Source organism: Nuphar pumila, chromosome 1 (genome assembly GCF_984573655.1).
Source record: "Nuphar pumila chromosome 1, dmNupPumi1.hap1.1, whole genome shotgun sequence".
In the NCBI taxonomy this organism is placed as follows: Eukaryota; Viridiplantae; Streptophyta; class Magnoliopsida; order Nymphaeales; family Nymphaeaceae; genus Nuphar; species Nuphar pumila.
In genome coordinates, this window is record NC_143249.1 from 26,189,287 (window position 1) to 26,205,560 (window position 16,274).

Genomic DNA, 16,274 nt, shown 5'->3' on the forward strand with positions numbered 1-16,274 from the left:
GATAGAAATGATTGGAGGAAAAGGATTCATGTGAAAGACCCAAAATGAATTTCTTTTTGGTTCATATCGCTGACCCCAATTGTTTTGGGATGAAGGCGTAGTTGTTGTTGTTGTTGTATACATTGTGGTACGGAATGAATCTGAAATCAACAAGGATTCGTTGCCATGAGTTGATGAAAAACGAAAAAACAGGAATCATAAGGATGATTCATGGGTCCATTTATTATGAGAGGATGGCAGGTAAACAAGGAAAAAGAAGCACAAGGAAAATAAGAAAAGCTGAGGATAGGTAGGGTTGGAAGATGTAAGCAAAGATAAGGATGCTAGGTTTCACGGACTGAACTGACATAAAAGCAATATGAACACAATCAGTTTCGTAGATGAAAACACTATGGCACATGTAATCAATTGAAAGTTCTGCAGCATTTTCATGTTGGCCATTTTATGGTTAGGAAGTATTTTGCTACGTTGCATGGACACAGATGTGGGAACACGAGACAAATGCAGATACACTTGGTACGACACAACAATTCTACAAATTTAGGGCATGGGGATGACCCCCAACACACCGACAGATGTGTGTGTGCATGAATGACAAATCTAAATCACTATAACTAAGCCTCTGTTTGGAAACCTTCCTTTTAGGTGTGTCAATGGGTCGGGTTCAGACGGTTTGGTTCAGACCCAGGTGGAACCAGACCCAGACCTGATTTGAGATGATGGTACCGGGTCCGGACTCGGGTCTAATTGGGCCCACCAAAAGATAAACCATACCCAGATCCTATAAGGATTATATGAGACTCAACCATACCCGTAAAATAATATTTTTTGTCTTTTTTACATTGACAAGTTGCAGATCTTAGAACTCGGGTAGGGCCTGGGTCTGGTATAAAATTTCATAAGCCATACGCAACTCCATATATTAATCAGACCCTTCAGGTCCAACCCAGATTCTAGTTGAACCTTTTTCTTTATCACCAAACCCTGACCCTATAGGGTTTGATACGGGTCGGGTCCGGATCAAGCCCAACTCATTGACATCTCTACTCCCTTTGAAGATGTAATTGTGAAATCCACGGCAATATGAGGAACTGATGGATTTGTCAGCTCCCACTAGCCTGTTTGGGAGCACCGGCTGTGGACCAGTGGCTGCCACCTCATGATGTTTGGGAAGGAGAACATTCACCTATGTATAACTGGAAAGAATCACAGGAAAGTGAAAGGTGTCAATCAGAGGGCAGTAGGTTTGAGGAACTGGCATTGGCAACTGCTGTACCAGTTACCCTTTCTCCTATTTTCTCTCTCCCAAACAAGGGAGGAAGAGGTGATTTCCACAAGAACTCTCTAGTGACCTCCGATGAAAAGTCTCCAAACATAGCCTAAAAACAAAACTAAGTTGAAATTGAAATGTAATTGATGACAAAATTTGAAAGGAAAAGAATATAAGTGAAATACAAAATAAGTAATCAAGATCATAAAAGGAAATAGATAAAGTTGATGACTTAACATTGATTGTGTCCAACACTAGTTTGACTATGTCCATGAAGTGTTCTGGAGTGTTCAAGTATCATATTGTGTTGACATGGGATATGCATACTAAGTGAAGTGTCCATGTGACGTGTTTTGTCGATTTCCCTTTAAGTAGAATCAGATCTTTGTATTTTTTTGACAAAAGGGCAGTATCTCTGATTGGTCCTTCCTTTTGTGCAGGTAACAACACCAGATGATATGTTGCTTGCAGAAAGAATACTGACTACAGATGAATAAAAAGCTTGACATCTCTCCAATTTATCTGTTTGGAAAGCAATCTGTAAAAATTTCATTTCTTTTGGTGACATAAGAAATAGAGAACCAAATCTAGAAAGCACTTTGTCACCCACAAGTGTAACCACAAGTTAGAGAAAGGTCATGGAACTGAAAAGTAGAAACACTACTTAAAACTCCAATAAACAGAATGAGATATAGAATGACAACAAATCTGTGATCATTTTTTTATTAAGTTTACATTGACTAAATGATGTTTCCTTTCTATACCAGTTCTACTTTTCTAGCAAAGTTATATGCGCACCCACAATTCCTCAACATTTCATGTCTTTCTGTTTTGAGCTTGGGTAATGATCAAAGTAAAATATGAGGGTTCATCCTAAACGAGGCTGTGTGAGAGAGAGATTATCCACCCCTTCAATGATGAAAGAGTACACATTAGCAGCCTAATTGGCGGGCTTCCATTCAAGATAGAAGCAGCACTCAACTTTGTCTTTTTTGCTTGTCTCCATGTGGCACGCTTGGTTAAGTACATTGTTTTGCATGCACGATTGACATTGACTCGGTTGCTGGGGTTCATAAGTTGGAACGGATGGAGCTAAGGCCTCTATGATTGAGCCCGGTTTCATCGATAAACAGAGAGAGAGAGAGAGAGAGAGAGAGAGAGAGAGAGAGAGAGAGAGAGTATAACATGTAAAGTTCGTTTTTGGTACTATTTAATTATGGAGATGCTTTGTCCCCAAAAAGCATGAGAGGATTCAGGGATGTTACTCAAGGACGCGTCTTTTTTTAAATATTATTTAGTTATCGGGATGCTTTGCCCCAAAAATGCATTAGGGGGTTCAGGGCTGTTACTCCACGAGACACTGGTTGTAATACACTCCATATCCAGGTGTGACTTGCCGTTAAGCGGTTGATTTGTTATGGAAGCTGCTAGTAACCGGGAAAAAAATCCAATGAAAATGATAGATAATTTATCTTGTAATTAGGTAGAACATTCCTATCAATACATCTCTTGACTCCAAGAAGCAACGCTTAATAGATGCAATTCTTAATTTTTTGTGCAAACCCCTATTGGACCCTCTTCTGAAACTTATCATGTCTTGTTTAATCTGCCACATCTGACGCATGAACACCATCCACATCCGTGAGACCGAGATGTTTTCACTTGCTTTGCCTGTCATAAATGTAACATAAGGAAAGAGAATCAGATTGAGGAAATTGAAATTCTCAGCAGCCTCCAATAATATTATTGAATTTGAAACTAAGGATATACATGACTCTTGAGCACATCCCAGTTTGTGTACCTTTTTCTTGCGAGGTCTGGTGGTTTTCCAGCAAAGAATTCCATTGCAACCTGTCCCGGACTCATATTCCCCCCTACAAAACATCAACCTTCAAAGTAAGAACCAACCAAATGATATTTTGAAAAACTGAAGCAACAAAACAAACTTGACAGCCTCTTGCACTAAGCTTTATTGCTTAGAATAACGCCAAGTCCATGTTACAGGCCCCAAGCTCATTATCTCAACTCAAAAATCCGTTTCTTTTTTTCTCCCCTGGGAGATACCTCAGGCTGAATCAAAATCCAAGGCCCCTCGATTTGAAGAGTTGGATTCAACGATCCAGCTATTGCAATTGACTGAAAGCTGCAGTGAAAGGAGAAATTATTTTGAAGCAAGACCATCATGGATTGCAAGACTAACTTACATGTCAGATTCATATTTGCGGCTGTTGGTGTGAAGTAAGCTGGGCGACAGTGGATAATGATCACCCCTACACCTACTTTGGTCCTGGCCTCTGTTTCCAACAATCCCTGTGGATGGGATTTTAAGGTTCACATCCTCCACAGGGCATCCAAGGGTGGTAACAGGTTGCATTGTGGTTAGGTTTTGGTTGTGACAGAAATCATCTTGTGGGACTACTTGATTTCTCATATGCTTTGACTGATCCATGGTTCCTGGTGTACCTTTTTCTGCTGCCTGCAACCAAGCAGATTCTAACCTCTGTTCATCAATAATGACATCTGCTCCATCAACAGAAATCTCATGATCAGTATATTTTCTGATGAAAGGCCCTCCATTTCCATCTGTAGAAAATACTGGCAAGCTTGACCTGTGGAAGTTCTCTTCCATTGCTGAAGAGCCTTCACACGAATCATCAATGTTGTCTTCCAAAGTCTCCTCAGGATTACTCAGGTTACAAATGGTCGCTTCCTTCCGTAATTGCTGATCAGAGTGATCACTTTCATTGATATGATCTGATTTTGTCTCTTTAACCATGGTAGTATTTGGCACCTCATCTGCAAATCTAGAAGATACATCAGCCATTTGAGATAGAAGTCCTACTGTAACCTTTACATTGTGCCTCAAAACAATTTCCATTGAATTTGTTATGCTTTTCAAAAATCGTTCAGCTCTGTCTTTCTGATCTTGGTGCTTAAATGCTATAGAAGCAACTAGCGTGCCTGCATGTAGAAGCACACTGATAATGTTAGCTTTAACTCGATGTTAGGATAAGTAAGATTATGAAAATAATAATTTCTTAAGACATTTTCCAACAGCATTTATTCTATTCTAGAGTCCATTCACTCTTCTAGTCCAAATGTAATAGGTGGATACTGGTATGGTAGAAGCATTCAAACCCATTCCATGGAAGACAAAAAGAAAACTATTTTCTGGCACACTCCACAACAAAACTGGCACTAATGCTAGTTAGCCATGAACACGTTTCAGAGGAAAAATGTTAAACTTATGGAAAACACAGAAAACGGAATGGGAAAAAGTACACAATGACACAGCCGAATGAATTGTGAACTTCATAAAAGCCAGCAACCAGCAGTTCCAAGACAGAGTATCCACTATTAAAAAGTATTGGCCAAGTAACAAGTTAACAGATAAGCAATCACAGTTACTAATATATATATATATATATATATATATATATATATATATATATATATATATATATATATATATATATATATATATATATATATATATATATATATCACCAGTAAAGTAAATAAATACCTAGTGTAAGAAACATATAATAATCATGAAATAATCAGCATTTCCATGTCAAGACTAGAGGAGTAAACCTTTAAGGTTATATAGGATCCTGGCAGATATGAAAAAACCTAAGGGAAACTTTCTTTCCTTGGAGAGAGAGAGAGAGAGCATTTCTCCCTTGAAATTTGCATCTCTAATGGAAATCTATGTCCAATTTGTGCCTTCTACAGCAAGATAAAGAATAATTCAGAAAATCCCTTGTCCCTTTGGTGGACTGCAGAAGTGGGAACTGGAATAAAACACAAATATCCATGAAAAGTAGAAAAAAAAATTGACATGAACACAATATTTTGTAAAGGGTAGACAACAATCCAGGTTTGTACAGCAAGATAAAGACTAATTCAGAGAAAGCCTGGCCTTTGTGGTGGACCACAGTAGTGTGGATTGGAATAAAACAGAATATCCATGATAACTAGAAAGGAAATTTTGACATAAGCATAATATTTTTGCAAATAGTAGACAAGAATCCACATCCAATGACAATCAAAACTTACCATTATCTTCACAAACTGACACCAGCTTTCCATCAGTAAATAGCAACTGCCGTAAAGTCTTCGAATGACATCTTTCTACAACTCTCCTCCAGACCTCATCCAGCTCACATCTGTTTATGCATACAAACCTGCTAGTATTTGTCTCAATTTCTTCCTCAGCAGCAGCTGAGGTACCATCCACCAATCTGCTGCATGTTGGCAGATAATACTTGATATAATCATCTGTTTTAGAATTATAAGATAAAGGAATACCGTGCAGTGAAGCATCTCCATTTCCTGATCTAGAAAGGGGCATTGATGTTGCCTCCTGCTGCCCATTTTCAATACCTGAATTCATCTTATGCTCAATAGCTTCTTCAGCAGGCAAATTGGCATGTTCCCTTGCATTGTCACCACCATCCTTAGTATTTTGTTTGGTTTTATTTGATGTGAGAGCCAGAGAAGTATAATGATTAGAGCCAATCTGCAATAAAGCTGCAGTGAACCATGTCGAGCGATCACTTGAGAGACGTAGCTGTTTTTCAGCTTCAGAAAAAACTTTTAGAGCATGCCTTAGTCTTTCCAACTCAACTTTGGTCACTGGAGGATCATTTCAAAAGAAAAGTAGTCAGAAAGGTAACCATAAGATCGATGTAATTTTTTGTTAGTACCTTTGCAGTGACAACCATGACCTAAAGAAGACTTGCTTTTCTGAAGTAAACTTATGGCAGATTTCTTTTTTCTTTTTCCTTTCTTGTTTCTGTGAACGACCAGGGTTGGGCATGAGACCATGATCCATTTGTTTTAGGATGCTACATCTCAAACCGTTCAGTCATCACATCCCATGGTTAATATTTTCAAATTGCCTTCTAACAGATCAAATGTACTGAAGATGTACTGCTGTTGGTTACCAATGAATGATATTTGAAGTGAAAGTTTAATATGCTGTCTCTTATATATTGGAATGTAGAGAAGGCAAGCATATTAAGCATGTCATTGAACCTGTAAAACCCACGGCTTAAAAAAAAATCGGATCCAGAGCCGCTAGGGTTAAAAAACTATGGGGGGCGAGGGTTCGTTTAAACCCTCTTCCACCCACCCCCTCCCAGCTGCGCTCCCTCTTTCAAAAACAGGAAACCCCTTTGGGGTTTCCCTATTCGTCTCCCTGATCCCCCTTTAAAGGCACGCTGAGGGGAGGGAGGGCTTCCATCGCCTGTGCCTCCCTCCTTCTCTCCCCCTCTCTCTCCCGCTCCCTGTGTGGGCCGTCGGCCCTCTCTCAGGTACGCACCCTCCCTCCTTCTCTCCCCCTCTCTCTGTGTTCGACGGAAGGCCAACAGGAGGCTGGCGGCCTCTGCCATGCCTTCCCCCTCTATTTATGTGTTTGCCGGAAGGCCGACAGGAGGCCGGCGGCCCCCTGTAGTGCCTTCCCTCCCTCTCTGTCGCTTGTTTTGGAGGATCGACAGGGGCCCGTGCCCCTGCTCCTTGATTTTCGGCAGGCAGGGTGAGTCGCTACCTCCGTTCGGTCGACAGGGGTTTCGCCCCTATCACCGGAGTTTTTAGCAAGCAGGGCCAACTATCCTTTTTCTGGCAGGGCGACTGTTTTTCAACAGGGCAGGGCCCCTGCAGACAGTCTTTCCCGGCAAGGGCTTTGCCCCCGCCGACTGTCATTTCTCCGGCAGGGGCAAGGCCCCCTGTCGACAGTCTTTTTTTTTTCGGCAGGGGCAAAGCCCCTGCCGATTGCCTTTTTCCAGTAGGGGCAAAGCCCCTACCAAATGTCGTTATTTTCTGGCAGGGGCTTTGCTCCTGCCGACTGCCTTTTTCGGCAGGGGCTGCACCCCTGCCCCGCTTTTTACCGCTTTCAATCAGGCAGGCGAGCGAGAACTACGTCCCTGCCCCTTTGTTATTTGTTGATGGGCGGACAGTGGTTGTACCACTGCTCCTTTCTGTTCTTTATTATGACTATAGCATACTAAGTGTTCACACTTTGCAGTTCGCGCGATAGATCCCGCTCGTGCCCTGCGGCCCGAGTCCTACATCACCTACACTCGTAGGCACTCGCACCGACGCAACCTCCCGAGGTAGGGAAAAGTTGCACGAGAACTTTTGATGAATTAAGTAAAGTATTATGATTCTGAAATAGAATAATTGATATTTCATGCATGCGTATATGTAGATAAATATGACTTGTGAATGCGTGTCTTTATTTTCTTGAAGTTTACATGTTTTTTTGTATTCTATATACATAGACTTGCTCTATAGTAAATTCCTGTTACTGCTTTCCTGTACTTGCTTCCTGTTGACGTCGCACCGTAGTTACTTAGTTTTGCTAGTACATGTTTGTTCTTTTGCCGTCTTCAGGCAAGCCTCGCTGGGTGTGCAGGTGTGCGTACAACTTTTTGCACCTTTCAAAAGGGGTGCGAAATTGAGTACTGACACTGTAGTGTCGAAAAGAGGGTCTTCTTGAGCACGAAAGCCTACTTTTAAAGCTAGTGTTCTCTCTGTAAGTTGTTGCATCCCGATTCGGTTACTCGGGAGAGATACTTGGATCCACGGCGATCCTGAGACTTGTGTTCTTGTTTCGTACAAACTAAGCTTGCTAACTGAAATCACTTATACTATATCCTATGAAAGATAGTATTGGGTTATCCTTCGAGAAACTCATGATCTACCATCAAAGCTGGTCCGTTAGACAGGTACGGTATGTACACTACGATGAGTAGTATGAGAGGTCGTTGAGCACCTCGAGTTGTACAAAGAGTACTTTGTTGAAATAAATAAATATAATGATGTTCGCCTCCATAGGCCAAACGCTCAAAGAGCAATGCATGTCAAGTTTGAACTAAATGAATTGCAACATATTAAATGTTACCCTCTTATCGTAACCATACCTTTAGACAAGTACGTCACGCTGGTGTTGCGACGTTTGGATGATGAGATTGTGGCAACCTCGAAGCGTGCATATAGCACAATGTTGAGATCACATAAATGGTGACAACTCGCCTTAACAGGCAAGAGGCTCAAGTAGGTCTAGCAAACCAGAGCATGTGGAATGGGGCGACAGTTAAGAAACCATCGTCATGCCTATTCGACTCTCACGGTTTATCACGGGAGATGATGGATGATACAAAAACTTCGATGGATAGGTTGTTAATAACCACCCCACGGGCAAAAGACTCAATTTTTCCAGTCATCGAAGTTAGGAAAAGTGGGACTACCATAAATTATCCTAAGCGGTAGCTCCTAGGTACTTCTGCAGAAGTTGGATGCATCCATGGGCCACGAATGTCTTTGGGGATTTACTCTCTCGGTCACTGACCGTCCCCTTAGGAACGGACTCAGTCAACCATCCGGGTTAATAAAAAATATTTGATATAATAAACCCTCGGATCGGTTTCAGTTGTTTCTACGTTTCGCGTCTATGCGTACCCACAGGTCAGTTAATATCAGAACTTAAAGAATATCATGTTCACAATAGTTGTAGATTAATGAGATTCATACTGCTTACGATGTTGCTTATATCTTGTGATGAATATCTCTTTCAGTATAGTACTTCTTTGCATATGTTGCTTATATCTTGTGATGAATATCTCTTTCAGTACAGTAGTTCTTTGCATATGTTGCTTATGCTAGAATAGATTTACTTTCTCGTATTTCAATTACGCATTTTAATTATTACTTTTAATGAAATAAATTACTTATTTTATGAATGTCCTACTTTATTTATTTTACATTGTCTATTCGTGCACCTACCAGTTTGTTATGAAACCGACCCATTTCATGGGCAGGTGACGAGTAGGACTTTATAGACGACCGATGACACAATGCAAGTTGGCTCGAGATTTTCTTCTTTTTGCTGACGTCCTGACTCTGTGTTTTGGGTTTTCTTTAGATTTTTGGATTATGAGAGAAATGCTCATTTTTGTAATAAACTATGGTTTTATTCCTCACTTCCCTTGAGTAGTTGTTTTATGGGTGGTGGTGATTTTATAGCTAGCGTGGCCAGAATTTGTCAACTTGTACTCCTTTCTAAATTGCTTCAGTTGTCAATTTTAAAAGTCAAAATCCTAAACTTTGAAAGGTTTTTCATCAATGTTTTTCGAAATCACAAGTTAAAATTTTGGGGTGTTACAGAACCAGCAGCAAATAGTAAGCATGTGTACCCTCCATCAGTTAGAACTTTGAACAGAACTGCCTTACAGGCGGCAGGAGCATTATGTTGTACCTGATGCTTATGAACAATCAAAAACATCAATTTGCAGTTTTCCCTTGAAAATTTTTGGATGATCATATCTTTTCTCAAACCTTTATGATAACGTGTCTTCCAACACATTGTTTCTTCACATTAATGCCCATCAATGTCCTATGAATTAACTAACTAACAATCTTTAACAGCATCAGCCTCTCGTGCATACACTTACATTAATATTTTTAAGAGTTGAAACATGTCCAAGATCAGATGTTTGTGAAAATGTCTAAGAATCTTGAAATTATGAGCTATTTGCATTTGTGAATCAATGCATATTTAACACGCTGATGCTGGAATCCATATTTTTGTAACAATTCAAAATAAAATCCAAGACTAAGATCCTATTACAGCAAATTGTATAAAGTATTTGCCCAACACGCTATTCATGAACCAGAAAAAATGAAAAAACAATAAAAAGCTCCAAAACTGTGTCACATAGACAAGGACGGGGTAAAGGGACACAATGTGGATAAATTTGGTATGACATGGTAGTTCTCAGAAATCAGTATACATGGACATGGCAGTACACACACAGATATTATGTGTGTATGTGTGTGTATATATAAATTGGGAAAATATTGGCTACACGCCATGGTATTCTCCAGCTGAATCTCATAGGTGTGAGCTTTATTTGACCAATTTGATCACATGAATACCTTCAGCATGGTACATTTATTAGGACATGCACTTTGTATCAGATGGTTTCATCATGAAAACCATGATTTTCTTAAAGAAATTTTAGCGCATCGTAGACCATTGAATTTTGTTGCCCTTTGAAAATCAGCTTATACACCATTATCGGATGATCTAAAACATGTTTTTGACTGAACAAACCCTATAGATCATGATTCATATCAATAGGGTTTGTTCCACAAAAAATCAAGAAAATGTCAATGAACAAGTGGTTTCTACTAGAGGTTACATACACTCGATGGAAGCTAATATATATATATATATATATATATATATATATATATATATATATATTCTAGAATCAATTGTACCTACAATCTAGTTGGCATGACAAGATGCAAGCTATGTCACATGGGTGCGGGTGCGGGTGCGACACGGGTGCGGCGCAATTTCAAAAATTTTGGACACGGGGACTCGGCTATATATATATTAAAAATAAAATAATATATATATATATATATAAGACTCGGTCAAAGTTGTGCCCATTAGGGGACAGGTGATGAGTTGTGAAGGCATTCTGTACACTTTCTTCATACAGGAATAATTCACTTTTGGGCACTTTCTTCATACACTGTAATAATTCACTTTCTTCATGCAGGAAAAAACCACAAAAACTTGAGTTGTGCCCATTCTGTACTTAAAACTTGAAAGTGTACAGGTTTTTTAGTTGTGATGGGTTTTTTTCCTTACAGCTGTAGCCCAGAAAATTTTAAAAAAAAAATTCAAAAAAAAAAAATCAAAAAAATGGACCAAAATGACCCTGGGTGCGTTGACCGCAGCCAGGGTCGGGTTGACCGAGTCCGAGCCGCACCCGTGTCGGTGCGTGTCGACGCGGGTGCGGCGACCTTGGAGCCGAGTCCGTGTGACATAGGATGCAAGTGATTTTCTACTCAATCTAAATGAACAGATGGGTTCAGGATGGTTAATTTAGTGGGAATCGACCCTTGGGTCTTGTTTTCAATGAAAAAATATGTTTTTTTAGTCTGCATATTTTGGTGCATTTATGGCAATGTCACTGATATCGCCAATATTTTGAAAATATTACAAAAATATTGGCATTTTAAATTGATCCAAAGATATCAGCAAGAAATTGCGATATTTTCAAAATATCAGCAATATATATATATATATATATATATATATATATATATATATATATATATATATATATATATATATATATATATATATTATTGTGATATATAAGTACAAAAACAACCCATTTTTGCTTTTTTATTAAAAATCCAATATTTTTTTGCAGACAAAATTTTGTAAAAGTTATAAAAACTTTCCAAAAACATGCAACCAGCCCTCCAGATTTCATTTGATTTGGTTCAAAAACCAAATCAAACCGCTAGATTTTATCACATTTAAAAAGTTTTTTTTTCAAATAGGCAACGAAGTAGTGATGGGAGTGTAGTGAAGCTTGGTGAACAAGAAATACTGGTGGATGATTGTTTCAAATATTTGGGATCTATCATTCAAAAGTATGGAGAAATTGATGGAGATGTAAATCATAGGATAAAGGTTGGGTGGACGAAATGGAAAAGTGCAACTGGAGTGTTGTGCGATCGAAGAATGTCATTGCGGTTGAAGGGAAAGTTTTATAGGACAACTATTAGGCCCGCTTTACTATATGGCATGGAATGTTGGGCTGCCAAGAGACACATCCATCTAAGCATACGCATCTCAGCTATACTCATTTTTTGAATATGATGTCTCTTGGCAGCCCAACATTCCATACCATATAATAAAGTGGGCCTAATAGTCGTCCTATAAAACTTTCCCTTCAACCGCAATGGCATTCTACGATCGCAGAACACTCCAGTTGCACTTTTCCATTTCATCCACCCAACCTTTATCCTATGATTTACATCTCCATCAATTTCTCCGTACTTTTGAATGATAGATCCCAAATATTTGAAACAATCATCCACCGGTATTTCTTGCTCACCAAGCTTCACTACACTCCCATCACTACTTCGTTGCTTACTAAACCGACAATCCATATATTTTGTCTTACTCTTACTCAACTTAAAATCTCTTGCTTCCAATGTCTGTCTCCATAATTCTAACTTAGCATTAACCCCAGCTCTAGACTCATCAATCAAAATAATATCATCAGCAAACAACATACACCACGGCACATTTTCTTGAATTGATCTCATAAGCTCATCCATCACTATAGCAAATAGGAAAGGGCTTAAAGCAGATCAAGATCCTTGATGTAACCCAACCATTACTTCATACTGGAACTAAGGTAAATCCTCAATTCTCACATTCTCTATTCTTCATCTAATTATATCAGCCCAAGAGGATGGACAGCACTAGCTAAAGGGCCATGAGATGGTTTCATCTTTTTCAAAATAAAAAGAACTAGATCACTGTTTTATGCATAACTTTAATGATTCCAACTCTCTTGTGATTCCCTACTATTTTACCCTTCGATGCTGATGAAAACAACCCCCCTCATTGAGTATGTTTTTTAACATCACACTTTTCATTCTGATTCACCATGTTAGTATGCAAGGAATTTGTTTGATTAAGAGATGGGTCATTTAATCAAAAGAATATAAACAAGGGACCAATATTTCAAACCATTCTTTGTATGTATATCTACTTAATCTCAAACCCCTAAGCCGCATTCATCATCTCCAACATAACAAGCAGGATGCTCAGAGAGAGAGAGAGAGAGAGAGAGAGAGAGAGAGAGAGAGACTTACAACTTTGTTGATCAAAAACTGAACCATTGCACTTGGAGTCCGCTAATCTGTCAGTTCCTGCGATGATATCCATAATAAGGGCTGCTAACTGGGACATGAGAGCCAATGGATCAATACCTGTATCCATCAGCTCTCTTGTTCTTTTCACTGTTTCTGAGGTATTGGACGACATGGCTAATTCAAGAAGATCAAGCAATTTGTCATCTGGTACGATGCCAGCCTACGGGAAAAAGAAAATATAGCACTCAGACGGAAATCAAGCATCATCGTACCAACAGGCAGGATCTGTGAATCAAACTTACAAAGTCATTGACTAGAGATAGAGTGATCTTCTTTCCCAGCAAGCCCAATTGCTCGAGCATCGTTTCTGCATCACGAAGAGAACCATCGGAATGCAAGGCTATCATATCCAGTGCATCTGGTTCAACATCCAAGTTTTCTTCCATAGCTAACCTCTCGAGCCTTCGCACAATATCCGTATCCTTGATCTTGGGAAAGAAATACCTCTGGCACCGAGAAGCAACAGCTCGAGGCAAATTCTCTGGCTCCGTGGTAATGAATATGAAAACCACATGTGATGGCAGTTCCTCCATCAGATTGAGAAATGCTGTCCATGTTTTGATGGATAACATGTGGCATTCCTCTATGAGAACCACCGTGTAATTTGACAATCGCGGAGATGCAGAGACATCCTCCAGAAGTTGCTTCGCTTTAGCTATTGCCTTCCTGTTGGTGGCATCCAACTCTACAGTGCTCACAGTTTTTCCGGCAGCATTTTCAGTGCATTCCTTGCAAAAGCCACAAGGCTTTGCATCATCAGTGGACAAACAATTCAGTGCAGCTGCGAAAATTCTCGCCACTGATGTTTTTCCTGTTCCTCGAGGGCCTTGAAAGAGGTACATTGGTGCTATTCTCCCTCTGGACAGCGCATTAACAAGGGATTGAACGACAATTTTCAGCCCCACTAGCTCGTCGAAGGATCTCGGCCGATACTTCTGGCTCAAACTCCTGGGTGTTTCTCGGTCAGGCACCGCATCTCCTGCTCCGGTGGTTAATAATGCCGGTCTCCGTTGCTCAGTGCTCCTGCAACAGGACCATCTTCTTCCATCCAGACGACTCGATGCCTCCAAATCAGTCTCCGCAAAATCGGTCGATAGCTCATCGATTAGAGTTTCGCCAGACGAACCATTGGTCAACAATGGCAAGCCCTGTGAAGGCTTGGTAGAGGAGGCCTTGGGTTTGTGGCGGAGCGAAGGCGAGCGTTTGGCGCATGTAAATTGGCCTGCGCACAAGATGTTATTGCCCCTCCTCCACAATGCATCGGAGAAGGAGGGAGAGTAGCATTCTTGAGCTCGGGAGGTCTTGTACCTCATCTTCTTCGACCAGTAACAGGGTATGCCGCAACCTTGTCGACTCTGCACGTCCAAATAATCCTCCAATTCGTCGTCGCCGAAGGAAGCGGTTCCATCCCAAGAACTGATCAGACTGGGGTTACGCGTCGATGCGGTATAGGAGGATTCCTCTCTCCTGGAGCCCCTCACGAGCTTGGACGAACGGATCCATTTCCCATCCTTGGGGATGTGCTCTTCCGAACCCACCGAGTAGCCGTGCAGCAGCGGCGATTCGGGGCGTGAACGGGATTCATGGGCCAAATCGTACAGAGAAACTCCAAAATCCTCAGAATTGCAGTAGTCCGAACGACCCTGCTCCCGCTGCTGCTGCTCCGGCTCGATAATACCATGGTGGTGCTGATTCGAGCGGTCATTCCTCGTACCGCCACCCCGTAGTTTCCTTCCGTATCTCCTCAGCACGGCCGAGGATTCATCCACACAATCGAGGCCATTCGCGGGCTCTTCCCTAAGAGAATCACTCAAACTGTTTTCGCCTACTCCGACGCTGCTGCCATTAACCGATCCCTGCATGTCGTCCCTGTTTGGGTGAATCTGGCTGTTCTCGCCACCACCCAAAACGTTCGGGAACAACCATCTCGCCTTGCCGCTGGACCGATTCCTCCAATTGTAGAGGAAGACCGATTTATCCCGGCCACCGGGAGCCGTCGGATGCAAGCTCGAATCGTCGAGCTCGAATAACCCATCGTCATCCTTCTCCGCAGGGGCAGAGATTGGCACCCCGGTCTTAAAACCTCCTCCTCCACCGGGCGAGCGATTCAGGGGGGCAGCGGCGACGGAGGAGCGGGTGGTGCTCAGTGGGGACCTCCAGGAGGAACACGTCTCCGGGTCGCGCAGGAATCGAGCCTTTCTGAGGGCCGTGAGCTCCTTCTTAAGGCGAAGCTCGCCGGAATCAGCCGCCGAGTGCCTGACCATCCTCCTCTCGACCATGATGCCGCTCCTGAGCAACACCCACCGACTAATATCGTCATAGAAATTCAGCAGCAGCAGCAGCAGCAGCAAAGAAGGAAAGCGAGGTCAGGTGGCCCCCAACCGCAAAGGGGACCCAATTAATTCCATCAACGAATCCAATCTTTCTCCTTTTGGGCATTGGTAGCAGCACAAGAGGATCCTCTCACCGGCCCAGCAGTTATCTCCAGGCAGTTACACGACGATTTACAGCTCAAGAAGAAAACTTACCGAAGAAGAGTAAAGAGACGCATTTGGTTAATGATTGGTGCCTATACAGCTTATAAGAAACTGCAGAGGGAGAGATCTGACTCAGATTGTGACATTTTCAGAAAGTGATGAAGAACATCTCACACACCCCTCACCCCCACCTTTTCTTTTTCTCTCCTTCTCTCAAAGAAAAAAAAAAACATGAGGGTAGGCTGTAGGGTTTGGGATATTGGGGGTTTCCGGTTGGCGCGTCTCTGACAATAAACAAAACTCAAAAATTCCCTCCCACCCAAACCGGGCGCTGTTGAAAAGCTCCACTCGCGCACGTGGGTGGGAACACCAAGCTTATGAAGAGCCATTGACTTTTTAGCGGCACCGTAAAATTTTTTTTTTTTTTTTTATAACAAGAAGAAACTGCACCCGGCACAAAAACCTGATCGCTCTGGCTCAGCCTGTCATACTTACAATCGTCGTGCGGATAGCGGAAAACTTCGAGGCTGCCCCGAGGCCTATGCTTAGCTTTGGCTTGAGCAGAGGAACGACGCCCATGGTTTGCTCCCCAAACCCAAGTTTTTCAATATCTTTGTTTTTGAGATTTACTAAGCATTTTAATTTGAAGCATAACTTGCAGAATCTCGACCATGGGAGTAATTCTTTCACCCAAGCTGAACTTTATTGTTCTGACGTGTAATAATGTCCCCGAGTATTCACTGATGAAGCTACCGACCGTTCTGTCC

General features: G+C 41.4%; 2 protein-coding genes across 2 annotated transcripts in view; one reads left to right on the forward strand and one right to left on the reverse strand.

The window, feature by feature from the left end:
* LOC149848444 (2-C-methyl-D-erythritol 4-phosphate cytidylyltransferase, chloroplastic-like) overlaps positions 1-2,015 on the forward strand; it is a 68,459-nt gene extending 66,444 nt beyond the window's left edge. The window contains exon 12 of the mRNA XM_089995461.1: positions 1,711-2,015. Within this exon, the coding sequence (XP_089851587.1) occupies positions 1,711-1,767 (57 nt within the window). The 3' untranslated portion in view covers positions 1,768-2,015. The remainder of the gene's footprint in view (positions 1-1,710) is intronic.
* A 715-nt stretch (positions 2,016-2,730) lies between these two features.
* Positions 2,731-15,698, reverse strand: LOC149848445 (protein STICHEL-like). The gene is made up of 6 exons (XM_089995474.1): positions 13,273-15,698; positions 12,971-13,190; positions 5,330-5,908; positions 3,475-4,231; positions 3,072-3,144; positions 2,731-2,941 (listed from the first exon to the last, which is right to left on the reverse strand). The coding sequence occupies exons 1-6, from the start codon at positions 15,307-15,309 to the stop codon at positions 2,861-2,863; spliced, it is 3,747 nt and encodes a 1,248-aa protein (XP_089851600.1). The 5' UTR covers positions 15,310-15,698; the 3' UTR covers positions 2,731-2,860.
* Positions 15,699-16,274: the final 576 nt, after the last annotated feature.

Coding starts and splice junctions, on each gene's coding strand:
- LOC149848445 (XM_089995474.1), bottom strand. CDS start 15,309: ATGGTCGAGAGGAGGATGGTCAGGCACTCGGCGGCTGATTCCGGCGAG. Junction 5,909..12,970: donor AGTTTTTGATCAACAAAGTT/GTAAGTCTCTCT, acceptor ATGATCCTCCAG/TGACCAAAGTTGAGTTGGAA. Junction 4,232..5,329: donor GTCAGTTTGTGAAGATAATG/GTAAGTTTTGAT, acceptor TTCTACATGCAG/GCACGCTAGTTGCTTCTATA.